Source organism: Phaenicophaeus curvirostris, chromosome 1 (assembly GCF_032191515.1).
Source record: "Phaenicophaeus curvirostris isolate KB17595 chromosome 1, BPBGC_Pcur_1.0, whole genome shotgun sequence".
In the NCBI taxonomy this organism is placed as follows: Eukaryota; Metazoa; Chordata; class Aves; order Cuculiformes; family Cuculidae; genus Phaenicophaeus; species Phaenicophaeus curvirostris.
Genome location: NC_091392.1, coordinates 77,250,604 through 77,272,047, shown reverse-complemented (window position 1 = coordinate 77,272,047; position 21,444 = coordinate 77,250,604). Strand labels below are relative to the sequence as shown.

At 42.5% G+C, this 21,444-nt stretch overlaps 1 protein-coding gene across 2 annotated transcripts in view; it reads left to right on the top strand.

The window, feature by feature from the left end:
• The window catches only part of CCND2 (cyclin D2), a 36,277-nt gene extending 18,621 nt beyond the window's left edge, over window positions 1-17,656 (top strand). For both annotated transcript variants that reach the window (XM_069863264.1, XM_069863255.1), the window contains exon 6: window positions 13,665-17,656. In XM_069863264.1, the coding sequence (XP_069719365.1) occupies window positions 13,665-13,820 (156 nt within the window). In that variant the 3' untranslated portion in view covers window positions 13,821-17,656. The remainder of the gene's footprint in view (window positions 1-13,664) is intronic.
• Window positions 17,657-21,444: the final 3,788 nt, after the last annotated feature.

The following is a 21,444-nucleotide window of genomic DNA, read 5'->3' as shown; positions in this document are numbered from 1 at the left end:
CAACTCTTAGATCTGTGATAACATTGCCAAGAGAAAGTTTGTTTTTTCCAACGAATATTCTGTGTTTCAGTTGAAATAAAACAGTCCAGTTTAAGAAAAAGGGAAGAATTTTGCTAATTTTCTTTTTTCTTTCAATCAGATTGATCACAATATTCAAGTACAGTTCTGGGGCTCCCCATTTATTTTGATTGGAACTGGCTTTTGCATAGAAAAAGGACCATTTCCCATTCTGAATGCTTATGATGTAAATCAGCTAGCTGCAGTAATTTAACATACATTTATTTCAGTGTAAATGAAAATCTTACACATTTTTGTGTCTGTGGTATAAATCCAGAGAAACAGCAGTGATACTGTAATCAGGAAGCAGCAGGAGCGTGCGAGAAGAGTCCTCTACAATAATTGAAACTGTGTGGCCTGTTACAAGTATTGCACAAATCTTATTTGTAAAGTTGTTACCTTTGGATTGTGTAAATCCATCAAGTTTGCTTCATTTGTGTGCATAACAAGAATTACCTGTTAGTGATACTTATACTGGCAGTTATTGGCTGAAAGAAATTTTCTCCATGGATGTTTGGCTTTTGAATGCTGCATCCAGCAAATGATAGGGAGGACTCTTAAAGCAAGTGGGCAGATGGGAGAGTGACATGAGAAAACAGGGCAAAGGAAGATGAGGATTTAGGGAGAGACTTGACATTTTGTTAGCAAAGGTGCTGTCTTCATCCAAGGTTGTGAATATCCACAGAATAAGGAAAGTGGTTGGTGCTAGCCAGTAAGAACTTCTTTAGTAACTCCATGTCTTAAATCCATGAAGTGTCTGAAAAGTTGGTGCCCCACCAGTATGATTTCCTTGTTGCATGATGATGCAAATGTTGTTCCTGCTCAGCTGCTGCTTGTTTTTCTCCTTGTTTTTGCTGATGCATGGCTGCAGAACTGTTCATGCCTTTGTGCTTCAAATCCCGTCCTGGAACTGATCCAGCTTAAAGGAGGGAGGAAGGACCACTTGTTTTTTTCCAGAGATGGAGGTCATGGGGGCTTGCTTCATTTCTAAGCTGCATCAGTTCACTGATAGATTTCTAAGAACAGCCTCATAAACAGCTGGAAGACCTGAGCTCTGTGGCACAGGGCTGGACAACAGGGCAAGATGGGGACAAGAGGAATACCTTTAACCATCATTTTCTGTGATACAGCTCTAGAAATCATAGCCTGACTAATGGACCAACCTGGCAGTCAGCAGGACAGGGATAATGATGAGTGCAAGGGAATGACTGCATGGACTGAGGGATGGAAACACACATAGCCCTTAAGGTGGCAGGGGAGGTACAAGGAAGTATGCAGAGTGAAGAAGAGAGTAATTGGAAAGTATAGGGGGAGCCTTCACAGTGTCAGTACCTGTTTAAGCTGCTGTGAAGTATATCACAACACATCACTGCCTGCAGAAATCCCTAATTAGTCCTTCAGAAATCCTTTTTAAAGGCAGAAGTAAGTAGTGTTCAGGTACCACCAAAACACAGACCTAGAACGCATGCATACCCTCAGCAGAGCTCATCACTTTGTTCCTATACCATCTGATTAACAAAGCAGTCTTTCCATTACCAGACCATGGTCCCCATACTCCAGATAAACTCCAGATAAACCTCTGATATTGCTTCCACATCCACAATATTTTAGCACATGTCAGAAGGAGGATACTACAGCAGCCCTTGCTGGTGTATTTGTATTTGATATGTTTGGTAGATTATGATTGACCATTGAGTAGCTGGGTTCCATCTTTCTGGAGATGGCAGGGAGTTGTTCAGGGTAGTTATTTTCCTCTGAGAGTTCCCCTGTGCAGTCATGAAGATCTTTTCCCTCCTTGGTCTTTTTCAGCATAGACAGGGCTGTGCAGTGCTGGTGGTACTCAGGTCTTAGGTGAGGGCAAGCAGGCTCAATACATAGGCCAGGACCCCAAGGGCTGCATCATTGGGACCTTGCAAGATACTTAGCTGTACCTTGATTCCCTGGTCAGAGGGAAGAGTATTTCCCTCCCTCATCCATTTTTTTTGCCAGCAAAGACATTTTGAACATCCCTTTTTCATGCAGCCCTTGCCAGAGTAATCTGTTTCTTAGTCACCTTTCGGTTGGGTTATTGCAGTTGTGCTGCATGGGATTGTGTTCAGAAGGTCCCACAAGGCTAGATGCAGCTGGTTGCTCACATAGCCACTCCCCTCAGGGGGAACTACACCTATGGATTTTCCTGCTGCACCTCTCCATGTGTTTCTTTCTGATTCTTGATGGATGCCTTGCTGCTTCACCTATGAATCGGGATCCCAAGTGACTCTTCCCATGCTCAGACTGTGTACTGGAGGTGTTCAGCTTGTAGGTACAGAAGAAAAGTCACAATGGTCTTCCCAAATAACAAAGGACTCTTAACATTTAACGTTTTACTGGTCACATCCTTTCTAGGAGTCTGTTGTTGCCAGTGGGTAGAGACAAGCATTCTTCATTTTACTCCTGGTCTCAACCCACAGCAGCACAGACCGCTGAGGAGAGTCTCACTCAGTAATAATTTAATTGCTAAAAAATTTAAGTCTTTCAGAAGGTCAAAGTGCGGTCATTTTTTCAGAATGTTTGCAGTGTTGTGGCTGAGGTGGCCTTAAATCAAAGTCTGTCTCCTGCAAGCTTTTAAGTCCCAGACTTGAATTTTTAACCTGGGCAAAATAGAGTATTTTTCATCAACCAGCAGTTTGGAAATGGGAAAGATATTTTGGGAGATAGTTTCCACATGACTTTTGATTTGAATCAGGGCCCAGGACTGGAAAATTTCATCCCACATGAAGCTTGAGAGAGAGATGAGCAACTGAAGGAAGGATGTCAGGGAAGTACCAGACAGTCTTACCAATAGGTAGTAATATTAGCCTCATCTCTAAAATGTGTTGTTGCAAAAAATGTGCTGTGTAGATTGTGTAAGAGTTAGTCCAAGTCTGTGTTAATGAAAAGTAAAGACTATTGTAATAGATTTTACGCTGAGACTTGAATGAAAAGTTTCAGTTCGTCTGCTTCCTAATTTCTGATGCCCAAGAGGTGTTCCTGCAGCAACACAAGTAATTCATTATCACTGTATGAATGATTTTGTTTTCAAAGCAGAGGTTAAGCAAGAGGAAGAAATGAGAATTCCTAGGCTTCAGAGCATCGTGCAAGGGACCTCACAGAAATTACATTTCTGCAGAGGAAGAACTTTTTGCTTCCCCTCCCTGCTCTCCCTGCTCACCTCCTGGTAGCGCACAGACAATGGCAGAGTCCTTCCCAACCAGAGGGTCCCAAGGGTGTCTGCTTCTTTTTTTCTCTTGGTGTTTGTGATTACTTAGCATGGAAACAGGTGATGAGATTTTCTCGGTGCTTTTCCGAAAAACATCACCATCTGAGGTAAAGCATGAAAAATTTCAGCTTTGAAGTTCTAAGTGTATGAAAATAGAGAATGATAGTGAAATCTTGATGCAAATTCACTGCAATGAAGTCTTCTGTTTTATAGTGATAATTTGAGGGTGCTATCTGTTTGATATGAAATAGCATAAATGAAGAAGCTGAAGTCAGTGGAGTTAATCTAGATTTACACTAGTGTAACTGAGACTGCAGGTAGACATTTAGTTCTATAATGCTTTTAATGGATGTTTCATTAAGAATTGGACCAAAAATAAACAGCATTTCATTTATAACCCAGCTGCTGTGTAAGCAAACAACCAACGCATGAGTGTTTCTTTCAAAAACACACTGGTGTCAACCATCCTTGTATGAATCCAAAGCAGTGCTCCAGACTTTGGATGAGATAGTACAAGGCATCCCGCCAGTGTCATTCTAGGGATAACAGTTATTTATGGTGAATAGCTGCCCTGGGCCATTTGTTGAAGGTTCATAGAATCATAAAATCACCAGGTTGGAAAAGACCTCTTGGATCATTGAGTCCAACCATTTCTGTCTGCCTCTAAACCATGTCCCTGAGCAAAATCACACTATGAAGAGGCAGTGACAATGAGGCCATGCAAACCTTGGTTTCATTATTCTTTCATTACTACCAAAATGAGCACCAGGGAGCTACTCTTGGAAAAGCTCAACAGCCTTATGGGTGGTGGAAGTAGCTTTGCGTGGTATGTCTGAATTGCCTTTTCTGATCATGATTGTCATGAAGAGTTCATAGGAGCTAGTCCCACACAGTTCTGCAGGGTGGAGATTGCATTTACTGATCTGTTTTGCTGCCAGAGTGGAAACATTTTTCTTTGCTGTTTTTTGAAGAGGAGAAGAGGGGCTAGTGGGCAAAGAGTTAACAGACCTACTCACAGGAAGCCACAGAGCTCCCTGTGCATCTCTTGGTGGGTCATTGCAATGGAAAAATAAACAACTCTGGAAGTCAGGAATTTCTATAGTATCCCAGATCAGGCCTCCATTGTGTGCAGCATCCTGTCCCCGCCATATGCTTCAGAAGAGGATACGAGCATCCCCACTATGCACAATTACGGGATGTGAGAAAGGAGAGCTGAATGGGTAGGATGCATTTTAAGACCTTATAATCAATATTCTCTTTTGCCATAAGCCTGTCTTGGGAAAATCTCTCTCCTCACCTCCTGGAAGAGCAGCCATCAGTTCAGTGTGTCAGTTCCAGAGGTCCCTTCCATCCCCTTCTTATGCGACTGAGTACAGTGGAATGTAGAAATTATTATCTCGTATTAAAAATGCATTCAGGCTTACATCATTGACAAAAGCTGGCAAGGTTAGATCCCAAATTAATCTGGTTAGTATCTGTTTGTGTATAAACTCTGTAGCACCATAGCTACCAGAAAGGCTGTCCAGGTTCACTCTTTGTGATAATGAGGGTTATATGTGCACGTAAGGAGCATCTTCTTCCTAAAGCCCAGCTCACAAGGTTGCCTGCAGCTGATGAGGAATTGTCTTCCCTAGCATCAGCAGCAGGAGAAGGGTTTTCAGGCAGTCAACATTTAGGTTTGTACACGAGCACAAGTACTTTTTAAAAGTCTGTTCCCATGTGGAAGGTAGTGTGCACTGGATGGTTTTGAAAATCCAAAGCGTATGTAAGGGCCTGAGGTAGAGAAGAAAAAGGAACCAGGCTTTTCTTAAAGTCTTATCAAAACAGCTGGCTGTGAGCCCTTGAAAATATGTCAGACTGTTTTGAAGAGTGGATCTGTCATAAATGGCATTTAAATTATCTCCACTTAAATGTGCTACATATGTCAGGACTAGAACCTTTTTCTTCCCCCAAGCTCTGAATCATCCCTGCATAAAGAGCCCTGCAAATGTCTGCGCAGAAATTACATTCAGAACCACCATGCTCAAGAGTTTCTGCTGAGGTGCAGTATAGTTCCATGGAAATCTATCTTGAATGGGTAGCATTTGAACATTGTCCCTGTAGCACACAGACCATTTATCCCCTCCTTTGTAGTGTTTAGGGCCTGTGGTTTTGGAACCAAGTAACAGGACCTGCTGTACCTTATCCTGCCTTGTTGCAGGCAGCATTTTGTATGCAAGGAAATAACAGGCAATGTAGCCGCCAAAAGAAAGGAAGAATGAGATAGTTTCCTAAGTTGTCTTTGCCTGAGTTGGCAGCTGCTCCACTTCATTCAGCTTTTTGTTCCCCAGTGATTGCTGTGCGTGTGTAGCAACAATGGGGTGATGCAGTTACACCACGGGCTCATGGCGGAGTTCCGTCAGATCCATTCATAAATACAGCCTTGGCCAGTGCACCAAGGAAGCCAGGCTCCCCAAGGAACTGTCTCCGTAGCCCAGGCATCGCTGCCGGAGGAGCTCAGGGTCTGGCGATAGATAGTCTGGTCAGAGACTTGCGCCCAGCCTCTGGCGGGGAGTCTTTACTTGGCTTGTACAGCTTTGGATAATGCAAGCGGGTTGTCACAGCTTTTTTAAAACCCCCTTTTTCAATAAATGCTCACAGCCTTTATTACAGCAGGGTAAATTCACAGCTTTTCACAGTTGTGAAGTATGCCTGTTAGAGATTATCCTTAACATCCCAAGTCACATTAAGCAGGAATTATAATTTCAGGCACGGCATCTGCCCCTGTGTCACCCTTCCTGTGCATTGGCTTTACTCTCACTTTTTTTCCGGTTCTGAAAAGATTGTTCTCTCCTGTTGCTATGAGAAATACCCACACAAGCAACAGGAAACCAACAAACTAACTGTTGAAGCAAACAGTGGAACTGAATCTAGAAAATACACTGTTGAAAGTGCTGAAAAGACCAAAAAATTGCAGAGAAAAATGTGTCATCTTTCAGATGCTTAACGTTAGGCATCTTATATATTGCATTCTTACAATAATGTAGCAATCTTTAAGTGGAGAAATTCTGGCACAGATGAGGTTTGGGTTTTGGTTTTTTTTAAAGCAAGATGTCCTCTTAGTCTGTATGAAATGCCCTTTGGATCAGCAAATTAATGTTTCCTGTACTTCCACATGGGAAAACAAAGACATAGACACTTATCTGTAGTTTAAGCTGTTTGTTATTGTAGCAAAAATAGACATATTTAGGAGGAAAATACTCCTGTTTTTAAAGTGTGTGATACAGTGAATGTAGTAAATGGGCATGGTATTCCCCCAGCAAGCTCTTTTTTTGGAGAACATCAGTGAGGTAAAGGCCAACAATCAGCACACGGAGGCCCTACTTTGAGGAGGAATCCCTGTTTATGTCAACAATGAAGCATGTGCTTTGGAGAGGTCTTAATTGGGGCTTAAACGTGAACCAGTAGAGGAATCCACCCTTCTTTTATATTGAGGAGCACAGATGACACATTCTACACTAGAATTTATGTAAATCCCAACCATTTAATGCATGTCTGATTGCTGCTTTCTTAGATTATCCAAGCAATGTGTGCATGACTGGTGAAAAGTATTGTTGCTTTGACTTATCTCTACTATCCTTTTCATTTTTCATGCCATTCATCAGCTTTGATTCGGATGGGGTGCCAAGGAAGACTTGAAAACGGCTAGATAAAGTGTATGGAAGAAACCCAAGCCAAGTTACTAAATCAGCTCTAAAATGTCTTTTTAATATCCCCATTCCCTTTTTTATTCCTTTTATCCCTTTTATTCCTTTTATTCACTGCTGGTGTTTCCATCACAGCCACGAGGGTGCTGATTAGACACAGAAAATTTTCCTTCAAATGCACTTCAAGTGTGGTAGTAAAACCACCCAGGGATGAAAAAGCTTCAGAAAACCCAGAAGTTAATTGCCTTTTTAGTTCTGTACATGCTGAAGTAAAACTAAAACTATGGAATGGAAAGTACCTGAACTATTTTAATCATTACATAGACCATATAGAAGAATGAGGAAGTTGATCCATGTGACACACACTTAAAAAACTTTTTAATGAGAGCAGCAAAGGCAACCCTACAATATTGTGAAGGAACGGCCCAGTCCCCGTGTTGCAAATCCTAGGCCATTACTTCAATATGTTATATTGTTCTTTCCAGGAAGAGTTGCTGAAAATAATGCAATTCATTTTTTTTTCTTTGATGAGTTTTTTAAAGCTTTAATTTTCTCTTGTCAGTGCTACTTAGAGCTTGAAAAATTGAAGTCCACCAGTAAAATATGTACATATGCAGCAAATCCACATGAAACTAGGAGAGGTTAAAAACACTGCATCATGGGAAGGCCAGACTGTTTGTCCTGACAGGTTTTTTATATTTTTTGTGTTGTATCCTTTAACTTTGGATTGACAGAAAGTTGCAGTGAAGCACATGGAAGTGGTAGCCCCATCTATAAAATAAACCACTTCCTGTATAAAACTATTACAAATGGTCTTTTAAGATACTCATAATAAATTTTTTTTTTCTTCCTTTCACCCATAAGATTGCCTTCAGCTGGTGTGCTTCATACATCTTAAAGCTAGTTGCCGACTGAGACAGTGGTTCAAGTGCACAGCAAATATGGATTTAGGATTTTCATGTAATAGTACAACACTTTGCTCAAATGTCTCATTGGCCAGGTGTAAACTTATTGTGCCAATTCCCGTTTATTTTAAAAAGCCATTTACAGGTTTAGCTGGCATCTCATCTGGCATAAAACCCGTTGCTCAGATCTTTCCACAGCATTCTGGCATTGGGCTGTGCCAGATATCATCTGCTGTCCAGCAGCTGCCATGGTGAGTAAAACCCACTGTGTGACCCGAATACCTTGGCAGAAGCGGTGGTGTGGGTCTGTGTGTGACCAGCAGCACACCAAGACGGCTGGCCAGTCTGCAGAGCTGGGATTAATAATTGCATAGCCACAGCCTCAGGTGGATGAGTTTGTTGTATCTCCATCATCAGTACTGGAGATTTTGGGCTGCATCTGCTGGTGTGTTCCAGCTCATTTTGCTGCATAACTGAGGTTCACTCATAAGTTTGATGAGTTTGGTTTTTTTCCTTACTAGATTTTGATTGTAGAACTTGACAACCTTCAAAATAAAGGTTTCACCGTTATTGGTTTATGCTGGCCAGGCAACTTCAGTTCCTGGATGGATGCTTTATAGAGGAGTCTAAACAGAATGTGTTACTCAGACCGACAAAAAATGGAATTTTAGTATGCAAATAGCAACGCTTCTTTGGGAAGCTATTTCGTGGTGAATGTGACATGCTGCCCATTTCACCAGTGTTCTTCATTTTAAAGAATTCAATGGTGCATTATTTTAAGTTTGAAACATAAGTGTAGACCAAAGCTAATGCATGACAGAAAAAATCAGTGGCCTGTGGATCTCCATATGAAATAAAATCCATGCAAAGTGGCAGTTTCAGTCTGGGCCCTTTCATTGTTTTGATGTACAAAATGAAGATTTCAGAAATGACCTATTTCTCTATAGGATTACATAGAGATTTTAGGCTCTTCATACATTAAGTGGAGCATCATATTGACCACTAGAAGTCTGTATAATAGCAATGTAAAGGTGTTTAGAAACAGACAAAGTTGGCTCCAAATGCTTAAAGCCTTATGTTCTACATGTCACCACCCTTCCTTACCCAATCCTGGCTGCAAGGAAATTGCCTCATTAAGCTCTCCAGTCAGAAGCTGCTTGTAAAAAATCTGGCATATATTCAGAAGGACAAACTATTTTGAAATTGTGCCCTGCTATGCTTTCAAAGAAGAGATTCTTATACCAAATAAAAAGGTGCATTACGAGTGTAGTCTGTTACAAAAGTCTCCAAACTGGTGCCCTCTTCTTCCTTCTGTTTGAAAATGCCTTGACTCTTGAAGTGATTTGTTGTCATTGCCCTCTCACAAACAGGTGAGTGCTTACAACAGACCTGAAACCCACCCAGGCTAATAACGGGGGATTTTCTTTATCTGAGTTTCTAATAGCTTTTGCCAGGTAGATGCTACAGAAGAAAGGCTGAGGAATTTGTCCAGCTACTATTGCTCATCATGAAACAAGCAATTCCAGAATTAGGAAATGATGAAGCTCCCAATAATACAAGAGCAAGTTCCAGCTTATTAAAAAAAAAAAACATTTACCTGGTTAAACAAAAATATAAAAGTACAAAAAAAATCAGCCTTGCTAGCAGCAGCAGGAAAGTGGCAACAGAGAAAGAAGCCCTTGTCTTTATCTTTTGCTAATAAGAAAGGCGGAACCCCTTGAGGTGAGGCATGCTGAAAACTTACCTGTCCTGAATCTCATCACAGAAATGTGTTTACATTTTATTGCATCGTCAAAGGCATTTGCCTTGGTCTCTCACTTCCAAGGCTTCCTGCTCTGTGCCAAGCAAACTCGGACACTGAAGCTTCTCTTCTCTCCAGAAGCAGGAGTACAGCAGACAGCAGACCCCAGGCAATGGCTATGCAAGCAGGGATGGGCTGTTCCGCAGTGCTCTGCCTGCCATAGAGCTCTAGGAGGCCTGGGTTTAGGTGTACTCAGGCTGTGATGAAGCTGATGTGTGAACAGTGTGTTTGGTAACTGCACGTTTTTTTGATTAACATCCTGCTGGCACCATTTATACACAAGGAATTTTTCAGTGTGGGGCCCTGGGAAAGGTAGCGCTCACTGGTGTGAGATGGAGATGGGGATACAGCCCAACATGGGTCTACCCAGAGCTGCAGCCCAGGCACTGGGATGAGCTGGTGTCCTGTCTCAGGGCAGGGGAAGCAGTGACCAGGCACACCAAGACCAGTGTTTTCCAACACAGGCTTCCAGCCCGAGTGCTGCCATTTCTCTTGAATGGTCATTTACTTAGTTCACCAATAAAACTTGCATCTCACTGAGCTGTCTTGACATTTCAGGTGCTCTGTGGTTCTAAGCCCCACAGTTATTCACTGGTTGCAAATGGTTGTGATTATGGCTGTGGCAGTGCCCACAGCCATACTACTGATCTTCCAAGGGCATCATTCCTGCTTTACAGAGTGTCAGGATGAATTACAGTAGTGACAGAAATTAGGGAATGCCCTGGGAATGGCTACAAAGAGTTTGAGGTGATCTCTGCAATACATATGATGCAGGAGTAGTTCATGTATGGGCAAGGACTGGTGCAATCAAGAGCAGGTTGCAGCAGTCCTTCGCTTGACTGTGGGCTATACTGGTGCTTGCTGGAGCTCAGGAGAGTGTTGTGCTCTGTGAGACAAGGACCCTACAGCCAGTCACCTGAATTCAGTGTTCAGTGCTGCCTCGGCCATCTTAAACAAACTCTCCATTTCCCACCTTCCCTGCTTTGGCACTGTGCTTCATTTGTGTTCTGGCTCTGCACCAGTGGTATAGCATATACATACCATTTTTTCTATAACCTGGTTTCCAGAGAAGGGAAACTTGGGTGCCAGGGCTGGCAGGGAACTCCCCTGTACCCCTGCAGGGACTGACCTGTGCTCAGCCGAACTTTGATGCAAACAAGGACGGTGGTTGTCTTCCTCCAAAGCACAGATCTTAATTATAAGGGCTCTGAATGAAGATCACCAGATTTAACACCATCTCTCAGTGTTCACGGATTTGGCAGCAGTGCTGCAGTTTGGCTTTGGTCTACTTATAAGCTGCGGAGACAGTAGCTGCTGTAGGTCTGCTCCTGAGGCTCTGTCTTGCAGATCTGGTGCCATGGGAGCTGAGCACCAAGACTTCCATAAGCTCCCTGAGCATGGCTAATATGTAGTTTTCCAAGCCATGTATCTTGGCTGATCCTGGGCTGCATTTTTTGAGGATATGAAAAGGTGCATGACACACCCCTCCATGTGCCATGCTGAATCCTAATTATACTTAATCTTGGAAAAACACAATTGGAAACTTTGGTTAAGAGCTGGCTAATGCTGGTAAAATTACCTGCTTTCCTTAACTGTTTCCTTGGACGCAGCGGCACTTTTTTGTTCTGGTTTCTTCTCTTCCATAAAAAAACCAGCCTGAGGCGGAGGGTGAAGCGTGTGAAAGTTTAGCTGCAGTGACTGAGACTTGGGAAAGTTGGTGGCAGTGAGAAGCATTGCTTACAGTGGAGCTTCATTGGGGTAGGTAACCGTACAGCTGCAATCTGGTTAACTTGACCACAGCTCCTTTTTCAGGGGCAGTCCCACTGTCCCCAGCTCTTGGGACAGAAGGCAAACATGAGAAAGGCTCTGTCTGTCTGCTGCACACACATGATATTGCAGCAGGGATTTTCCATGTCACTGTCCCTGTGCTCTGTTGCCTGTGGTGTTATCGTGCTGAGGGAACAAACTTCTGAATCAGTTTGCACACAGGTAGCCTAGATACTGAGGAGATTTGATGACATCTTTCTCTGGCTTTAGCTGGAGTAGTCCACATCACTGTGAATCTTTTTTGTCTCCAGTACAGCCAGCATCTCATTCAGCCCCCTTTTCTTGGGTCAATTTGAAAAGCCATCCCTCACAGCCTCTCTGTGGCAGAGGCAACTTCAGGGAAAGGTTCATTACATTAAACAGGACAGTTCCACAACAAGGAGAGGACATGATTTTGCAGCTAGCAGCTGCTGGCTACTAGCCAAGGAAAATGGGTGTTTGTGAACCCATCAGAGCTAATTGTGCACGTCACAAACATAAACATCATCAGCGGAATGGATACTCTGCATTTGACGTGTTACCCAGTCTGGCTAGTATGACAAATGAAATCTCCACACATTAATATTTCAAGGTCTCCTAAATAACCTGGTATTGCCTGGAGAAGATAGATGGTCCATACACAAGTGCCCGTGGAATCCTGACAAGGTCAGTGCACAGCTCTGTTCTTTGGTTGCCCTGCCTGGAAGTGGGAGTGTTGGCACCAGGTCACACCACCCATGCCAGATGCTAACAGGGTTCTGCTTAAAATGTTCTGCTGTAAAACTTCCTACCAAAAACTGTGTTTCTCTGCTTCTTGAAACCTTTGGGAGAGACCCAGCTCTTACATAGTCTGAGGCTTTTGGTGAGTTTGCAGTAGTGGTACCTTTTCCAGCATTGCAGAAAGACTGCACAGGGCTGCTTTTAGAAAAAAAGCATTTATCAGAACACCACCTGCCCACCTACTCAGTGTTGCATTGATACTTTTACAGTCTCGGTATGCTGCACATAATTGGCATTGTGTTTATGCATTCATGGCTTGGGTTTTGTTTTTCAGTTTCTGCTATAACCAAGTGTTTGTCAGCATTTTCTCATGTCTTTATTTTTAAATAACCATGTTATTTGGTCTTCCAGTGTATTATCAAGGTTGTGGAACATCCTGTAATATTCTAATGGTCATCTTCATTGCTGTGTCTGGTTTAAGTGTGGCGAATACCTCACGTTAGTTTATTTATACTTCATTATTTTTGCAGGACTCCTAATATACAAGAATTTGTGTGACTGAACTGTATCCTGCTCCTTATCCAAGTATTGTGTAGTGTAATTTGTAATGAGGTGGTCTCTGAGGCTTGGCTGTGCATTTTTGATTTACATCTTTTCCCAGTAGCTGTCCTTGCTTTAATGTCTTCTGTACATTATTGCCAATAGCTGTTCCTGGGGGTGTTAAAATAGCCCTGCTCTCAGAGTGAAGGTGTGGGAGCATACCCTACACCACATCCTCCTCCTACCCAGGTGCTGAAATTACTTTTCTTCTCTGGAATGCACTGAGATAATGATAAAGTGGCTGCTTGTTTGGGGCTGCATCGTTCATTCCCCATGTGTGAATTTCCACAGATAAACAGACCCTTCTTTTGCCTTTGCTTTAGGAACCCAAATGTGTAACTGATAAAAACTCAGTGACAGAACACTGCTTTTCCAGGGACCTCAAAGCTTCTCCTTCGCTTTGATTTACCCTCAGATTGCTTGATGGTAAAACTGAAGTGCTTCTGTCAGTATAGCTTTGGCATAGCACGCATTGATTATTTCTTGAGAAAACCACAACTTTTTTGTTGTGAAGAACCACCCAAGTGATTTAACTCAGCAGAGGAGAGTGCAACAATTCATATACCCCACTCTTCTGGTTTTTTGCAACACTTGGTTCCTGCTCAAGAGGACCACACAAATGAGCAAGAATAGGTTAAATATCAAGATTTGGAGAGTCTAATAAAGATGGCATTAGAGTTGTTTAACCCAGAGAGTATGTACATAGTGATTACCTGTGAGAATTCAAGGTCACTTTCACAGCAGACACTCCTTGGGAACAGCAGAATGATGCCCTTCCAACTTCTGCTACCTCAGTAGGGAAAAACGCCTATCATCTCCACTAATAGCTCCATTTTCTTTCTGTCCTCTAGGACTGCCTTAAAGCTTGTCAAGAACAGATTGAGGCGGTGCTAGTAAACAGCCTTAGGCAAGTCCAGCAGCAGGAAGAGCAAAGCAGTCCTTCTAAGACGATGGATGAACTGGACCAGGCCAGCACTCCCACAGATGTGAGAGATATCAACCTGTGAGGACATCAGCACACAGAGTCACATTTGCTCCCCCAGACCCTTTATTTTTTTTTATTATTTTTAGAGTGAAATCTTCGGGTTTTTTTTTAATCGGCTCCCACATAAAACATATTTAAAGCTCTTTAGGTAAAAAAAAATACAAAAAATGAATAATGGAAAAAAAGTGTTGGTGCCTGTGATGTTCTTCAGAAGGGAATCCCACAATATATTTGGTAATCGCTATTTGATTATGTATCAGTGATATTAAATGCTTATAAAAGCATATGAAGTAGCTAGCTAAATGTAAGCCTGCGTTTGTGGGAACAAAGTAGTAGAGTATAGTTGTCTGCATATTATGACCTAGTGCATACACCCCTTTTTTAGATTTAAGAAAGGAATTGTGTGTGCGATTTTATGGCTTGACTAGATTGCAAAGCAATAGAATAAGAGTTTTAGGGCAAAGTGGGAGAAGATCCCAGAAGCAATTGAACCATTTTGAATGCAGAAGAGATTTGCTGATCTATCACCTCTGTTGTTAGTCAGAAGTGTTTGTTGGGTCTCTGTATACAGTTAGTCTTGTTTCTTGCTGTTTGTGGTAGCTGCTACCTAAGAAAGAAGATGCTTTATTTTGCCAGCCAGAGGAGCAGGTGGTGGGGGTTTTGGGTTGGTTTATTTTTGTTTATTTTTATTTTTTTGCCTTTTTTCCAAATTCCCCTCTCCCCTCTGGACATTTTCTCCTTTTCTTTCAGAAATGGTTAATATCCTAAACACTGCAGCATCTTTGGCATAAGGGCAATCCTGTCTACTCGACTGTGGGCCAAGCCAAAGCTATTGAGTGTTCACATTAGATGAGGGAAATGCACCAATTAATTCTGACCAGTCAGCTAATCAGACCGCCTCCAACTTTTGGATTGCAAGATGGGGTGGATCATCTGTGAAAAGCATTATATTCCTTTACAGTGCTAGTGCTTTACATCAATGTTATCTTCTGGCAGCTTCTTAGCTTGGCTGTAAAGACATTTAAATAATGCTCTGTCCATCTTCTTTATTAACATATACTCTATTAAAGAAGATGAGATTTGGTTTGATCCCTCTTCTACCTACCCATATTCCCCCACAGCCCCCGCACACTTTTTCAGCATTTCATTAACTTTATTGATCCATGGTGAGCATTTTTGTAAACCATTTCATTCAAAAAGCACTTTGAAAATTGTTCCTAAGGGATTAAATGAGATGGTTTATGATGATTTTACCAAGAAAAAAAAAAGAAAAAAAAAAAGAAAAGGAACAAAAAATAAGAAAAAAAAGAGAAACTCACAAAAGCAAAGCATATAGCTTTTTCTAATCAATATTTTCCAGTATCTGGTGTACTTGGTTAGTTGCAGTGTTGCTGGAAATACCAACACGTGCTTCAGATGACATTCCTGTCATGACATTCCGGATAAAAGCCTGATGATTTGTATTGTTCAGTGTCACAGAAGGATTTTAATACCACGTGCATGCTTATCTATGGAAAACAAAAGAAAATTGCTGGTGCAAAAGACACGAGTGGTAAACATCAAGGTGTGTGACTTGGGGTTTTATCACAAAAGTGTATTCAGTGTACTTGAATTTATTTTTCTGCTCCATCTGTAATGAAGAGGCGTTTAAATGGCAAAGGAGTTGGAGCAACTTTTTTATTCTTTTTTTTTTTTGCACAGTTGTATTAACCGTTTGCGAATATACAGTTGAAATGATGGTTGAAATGTTAACGTTTGCATCTTTAAGACAAAAATCCAGAAAGAACATGCTACTTTGAAGAATATTATATGAACGGACTCAGCCGTGTTTGGCTAGATGAGGGTAGAAAATGGGATAAGAGTCTAAGGTTCTGTTGGTTATATTTTTTGGGGGGGGCTGGGTTTGGTTTGGTTGGGGGTTTTTTTGCGCTGCTAAGAAGCTATGATTTGTTTCATTCTTATTCACATTAACAGTACTTAGCTGTATTGTTTCACTGAGTGTGCTGCTATTTTATAAACATTTTTATAATATATTATTTTACTGCTTAAATTTCAAATCCTGAAGTAGATGGTTAAGTGGAGATACGATGAGTTCTTTGATTTACTGGAAATGCCCTGTACAGTTGTTTTTTTCTTTTTTTCCTAATGGCGTGTTCATGATTTTTTAATTTTATTTTATTTTTTCCCTCTTTCTTTCTTTTTTTATTTTCATCCTTCCTGATCACATCCTGCAAAAACAGTATACTTACCTCAGGTTTACTGGACAAAACAGAAATGGTTCCCATTTTCACAATACCTCACAACGTGACGGTTTGGTTTTTCCCCAGGGCCTGTGCTCTGGCCATGCTGGGGAGAGGCCGCAGGCAGTCAGGGCGCTGGCTCCCTTTTGGTCTTTGGTATCCTTTTCATAGTGGAAAAAATACATTGACTCTCCACCAGCAGCTTTGCTGGAGCAGGTCTGGAGTGCCCATCTTCCTGAAAAATGGTGGTAGGGACAGCCTTGTTCTCACCACTGCGACCTTCCACCTTGATGTACCACATTGAGAGCATCTGAAGTTCAGCAGCAGTGTCTCTCTTGGAGACAAACAAAAGTTAATGTTGTGGAAGCAAGGCTCTGGAGCTGCATGCAATTCATACATGAGAGATCTGACCACTCCCTGACAGCCATCCTGTGTTAGCAAATGTGACTTCACAGGGAGCATGGGGGAGGGTCTCCAGGCAGTGGGATACCCTCTTGGCATGCTGGGTTGGAGTAGAGCTGCCCATAGTGAGCGTAGGCACCACGTCCATTGCATGTGCATGGTTTGCGCCCCTCTGTGCTATAGGTCAAGTGGGCACAGGAGCTGTGGTGCCATTCAGCTGCCCCAGTCCCTTGCAATACCTCAGGAGGTCTATGCAGGTGACTGCCATGGTTAATACTGTCCTCAGCTGCAGTGGTGCACTTAAAAAATACAAGCCATCTGGTTACACCTAGAAATACTGTATTTGAAGTCTGGAAAACCTAGAAGTTGAGCATTTTCACCACAACATCCAAAATTAAAATGCTACATAGTACTCCTTTTTAAGAGAAGTTTTAAAAAAATGATGCTGCAATTGCAAATGAGGTGTGCGATTTTTTTTTCCTTGAACTGCAGAAACCATAAACCTTCCTACTGATCAACAAAAATGCTTTGTTGATTATACCTTCACAAGTGCCAAAGGATTGGCACCATTGCTAAAAGCATTTCTCTCTCAGCTTCCTATTGATGGTACTTTTTCCCTCCCCTTACTGTAGTGTAGAAGCACCTCATGATCAATCTATTTATATTCCAGCATGCTTGTGAAAGAGAAAAATACTATTTCTCCCATTTTAATATCAATTATTTATGTTTGAATAATCAGACAGCTCTTAATTACTCAGCAAACCACCTGGCCACTGGATTTTTTCCACTATGTTTATTACCATGTTCTCATGTACCTCAAAAGTCACTCTTGGTTGCACAGTTTCTGTTCCCAAACTTCTTTTTTTAGTTTTTTTGGTTGGTTTTTTTTTTGCTTTATCGAGTGTGATGCCATATCAAGTCAATGTTATTCTCTCACAATGTGCTCTTTAAGATTTAAGAGGTGTGGATGTTTATATGGTCAGGGGATGTTAGAAAGTGCAGTAGTAGATATGATCAGTTTAAACAAAAGTTTTTAGAAAGTATGTGAGACTGTTTTCGATGGATAAGACTGATACAGTGTAGTCTTGGTTACCTTTTAAAAGGTCTTCTTTGTTCAGTGTTTTTATTAATAACCTGTTGTTTTGACTAGTTTAAAGATGGTTCTAAGAAAAGTGTGTTGGTGGGATTAAGTATGCTGTATGGACAATAAACTCACCTGGACCTAAATTTGCTGGTTTGGTTTCATTCATTCAGTGTGAAGATGGTGCAAAACAAGCTGTGATTCTGTGACTCCAGATAGATGGTGTTAGCAGGCATATAAAACATGAACTACTGAATGTTGTGGTCACAGAACAAGTTTTCCTCAAAAACGTGGTTACTGGGTGGGCAAATTCTGGCATGTTTCTACTGTGAAACAGTCCCATGAGATCTAAGGAGAGCAAAGTCCTACAAATGGTAAGTTGCTGGATCAAAACATTGTGGAAATTAAATTGAGCTGGTGGAAAATTGTGCATAAGTATACAGAATGCATGAGTTTGCCACTAATTGAAATATTTAAGGCTTCACTCATTTTTTGTTGCATTTAAAAGGCTACTGCAAAAATTCTGTTGTTTTTCTTTCTATAAGCTTTGGGTAAACTGTAAGTGAAAGGAGAAGGCGTTGTGATGAAGCCCAAAGGGAAAAAGTGAGTCTCCCCACACCACATCTCCATCCTTAGCCTGAGCCCAGGAGGCAGGATGCTCGCCCTTTTCCCTCTCCCACTTCCATGTCTCCTACTTGCAGATGCTTGCCTGAATTGACAGTCTTCCCATGTGATGTGCTTGGTGGGACTTCAGGGTCTTTCTTTCTCCAGTGCCATCCAGTGGCAATTTTCTACTGAATTTCAGGCCTTCAGGCACCCTTGGGGGAAAAAAGGTATCTGGGCAGACATGCTGGGGAAAAAAGCAACACCATCATGAAATCAATAATGCAGTCAAAAGAAGACAAGAAAATCTAAAGCAAAAATAAGAAAAAAATCCAAATCCAGCGCAGTAAAGCGCAGGGAGAAGTAAAAATACTGAAAAGGAAAAACACATGTTAAAACGTGCTAAAATGAAGAACTGTACAAGCAAAACCAAATAGAATAAAAACACAGACAGGATAGGAAGTGCAAGCTAAAATGTGAGGTTGTGAGTGAAGAGGCAGCGACCTTTCCAGTCATAATCACACAACCTTGGGAGCTGTGACTTCAGGTAAAGTCTCCTGAGACTTCCCTGCAAAGTGACCTTTGAGCCTTACATTTGACAGGTTGTCTGCACCAAACCTAGAGATTCATGAGTCCACTCTGCCCACTAATTAACAACATGACCACCAATCTGCAGCATTTCTTAGGTGTAACTTGGAGCCTATGAAGAACTAGAACTTTGAGAGTGGTTCTTGCACTCTCCGTTTTTGGTTTAAATCTTAAAGAGGTGTTCTTCAGCCTAATTTCAGGTGTGAGGGGATTAATTCCTTTCCCACTACAGTGTCACCAACAGCCCTCCTAGAACTTCAGGGATGTGCTCTGCAGCATTGTGTTTTAAGAGGTTTTACTAAATCTACATTTAGCAGAAAAGAGGCTTTATGTTGTTGTTAAGTGAATGTATGTTTTCAGAATTAGTGGGTACAGGGTGCAGAAGCGAAAATAGAAATTAATCGAACACAGCCTGTTCCCTTTAAAGAAAGCTGGTTGAATGCTGAGAAGCCACATACAATAGGGTTAAGTTCCATTATTATGTGGCCTGTGAAACAATTTCATATTGTCATCGTCTTGCCATCTGCAAACAATTTCTGCCCATCATGTTCCTATACTTTACATAACCCAGGAGCTAGAGGAGCATAATGAGGCTCCCATGATCCAAGAGGAGGTGGTCAGAGCCTTGCTAGCCCAACTAGACAGGCACAAGTCTATGGGGCTGGACGGGATTCACCCTAGGGTATTGAAGGGGCTGGCGGATGTGCTGGCCAAACCCCTTTCCATCATCTTCCAACAGTCCTGGAAGACTGGGGAAGTCCCACTGGACTGGAGGCTGGCTGATGTTGTGCCCAGCTACAAGAAGGGTCGCAGGGAGGACCCAGGAAACTACAGGCCTGTCAGTCTGACCTCAGTGCCAGGGAAAGTCATGGAGCAGATGATCTTGAGTGCTATCATGAAGCACATGCAAGAGAACCGGCTGATCAGGCCCAGTCAACAGGGGTTCACAAAAGGCAGGTCTTGCCAAACAAACCTGATTGCCTTCTATGACAAAGTGACTCACCTACTGGATGAGGGAAAGGCTGTGGATGTAGTCTTCCTGGACTTCAGTAAAGCCTTTGACACAGTTTCTCACAGCATTCTGCTTGAGAAACTGTCAGCCTCTGGCCTGGACAGGCGCACACTCTCCTGGGTGGAAAACTGGTTTGATGGCCAGGCCCACAGAGTGGTGGTAAATGGTATTAAATCCAGCTGGAGGCCAGTGACAAGTGGGGTTCCCTGGGGCTCAGTGCTGGGTCCTATTCAATGTCTTTATCAATGACCTGGATGAAGGCATCGAGTGCACCCTTAGCAAGTTTGCGGACGATACTAAGCTGGGTGGAAGTGTCGATCTGCTGGAGGGTAGGGAGGCTCTGCAAAGGGATCTGAACAGGCTGGACCACTGGGCTGAGTCCAACTGCATGAGGTTTAACAAGGCCAAATGCCGGGTTCTGCACTTGGGGCACAACAACCCTATGCAGTGCTACAGACTAGGAGAAGTCTGTCTAGAAAGCTGCAGACTAGGAGAAGTCTGTCTAGAAAGCTGCCTGGAGGAGAGGGACCTGGGGATGTTGGTTGACAACCGACTGAACATGAGCCAGCAGTGTGCCCAGGTGGCCAAGAAGGCCAATGGCATCTTGGCTTGTATCAGAAACGGCATGACCAGCAGGTCCAGGGAGGTTATTCTCCCTCTGTACTCGGCACTGGTGAGACCGCTGCTCGAATATTGTGTTCAGTTCTGGGCCCCTCACCACAAGAAGGATGTTGAGGCTCTGGAGCGAGTCCAGAGAAGAGCAACAAAGCTGGTGAAGGGGCTGGAGAACAGGCCTTATGAGGAACGGCTGAGAGAGCTGGGGTTGTTTAGCCTGGAGAAGAGGAGGCTGAGGGGAGACCTCATTGCTCTCTATAACTACCTCAAAGGAGGTTGTAGAGAGGAGGGTGCTGGCCTCTTCTCCCAAGTGACAGCGGACAGGACAAGAGGGAATGGCTTCAAGTTCCGCCAGGGGAGGTTTAGGCTGGACATTAGGAAAAAATTTTTCACAGAAAGGGTCATTGGGCACTGGAACAGGCTGCCCAGGGAGGTGTTTGAGTCCCCTTCCCTGGAGGTGTTTAAGGCACGGGTGGACGAGGTGCTAAGGGGCATGGTTTAGTGTTTGATAGGAATGGTTGGACTCGATGATCTGGTGGGTCTCTTCCAACCTGGTTATTCTATGATTCTATGATTCTATAAGGACAGCCTGAGGATTTTAAGTAGGGGCACCATAGCAAAATCATGGTTTAAAACAACTCCACGCTGAACTGACTTTTGTGTTTAAGAAAACAGTGGAGGCAAAGAGAAGAAAGCTTTAGAATTGAGCTTTCAGAAGAGAAAACACACCATACAATTGCTCAGTGTTTCCAATCTCAGTATACAAGTTAGATTATGCTTTACTTTATATTTCTTTAGGGAACAGCTAGTTCTTAGGGAACAGCGGGGGGAGAGTCCTTTGTGTTTCAAAGAAGGCATCCTTAATGCTTGTTTCAGGACATTTTTCAAACACTTCTAATAGTCCATGAACTATGTAGCCCCTCTTCATTCTGTGCTGCTCTAAAAAAGCAAAATCCCCTACAAATCTCATGCAACCAGCACAAGCAGAATTAAATTCTATCCTGGCTGAAGACAGTGGAATCTCCGCTGTTGACTTTTAACAGGTTTAATAATTTCCCCACCAACTCCAGTTCATTCTTGCCTCATACTGTAAATTACCAGTCAC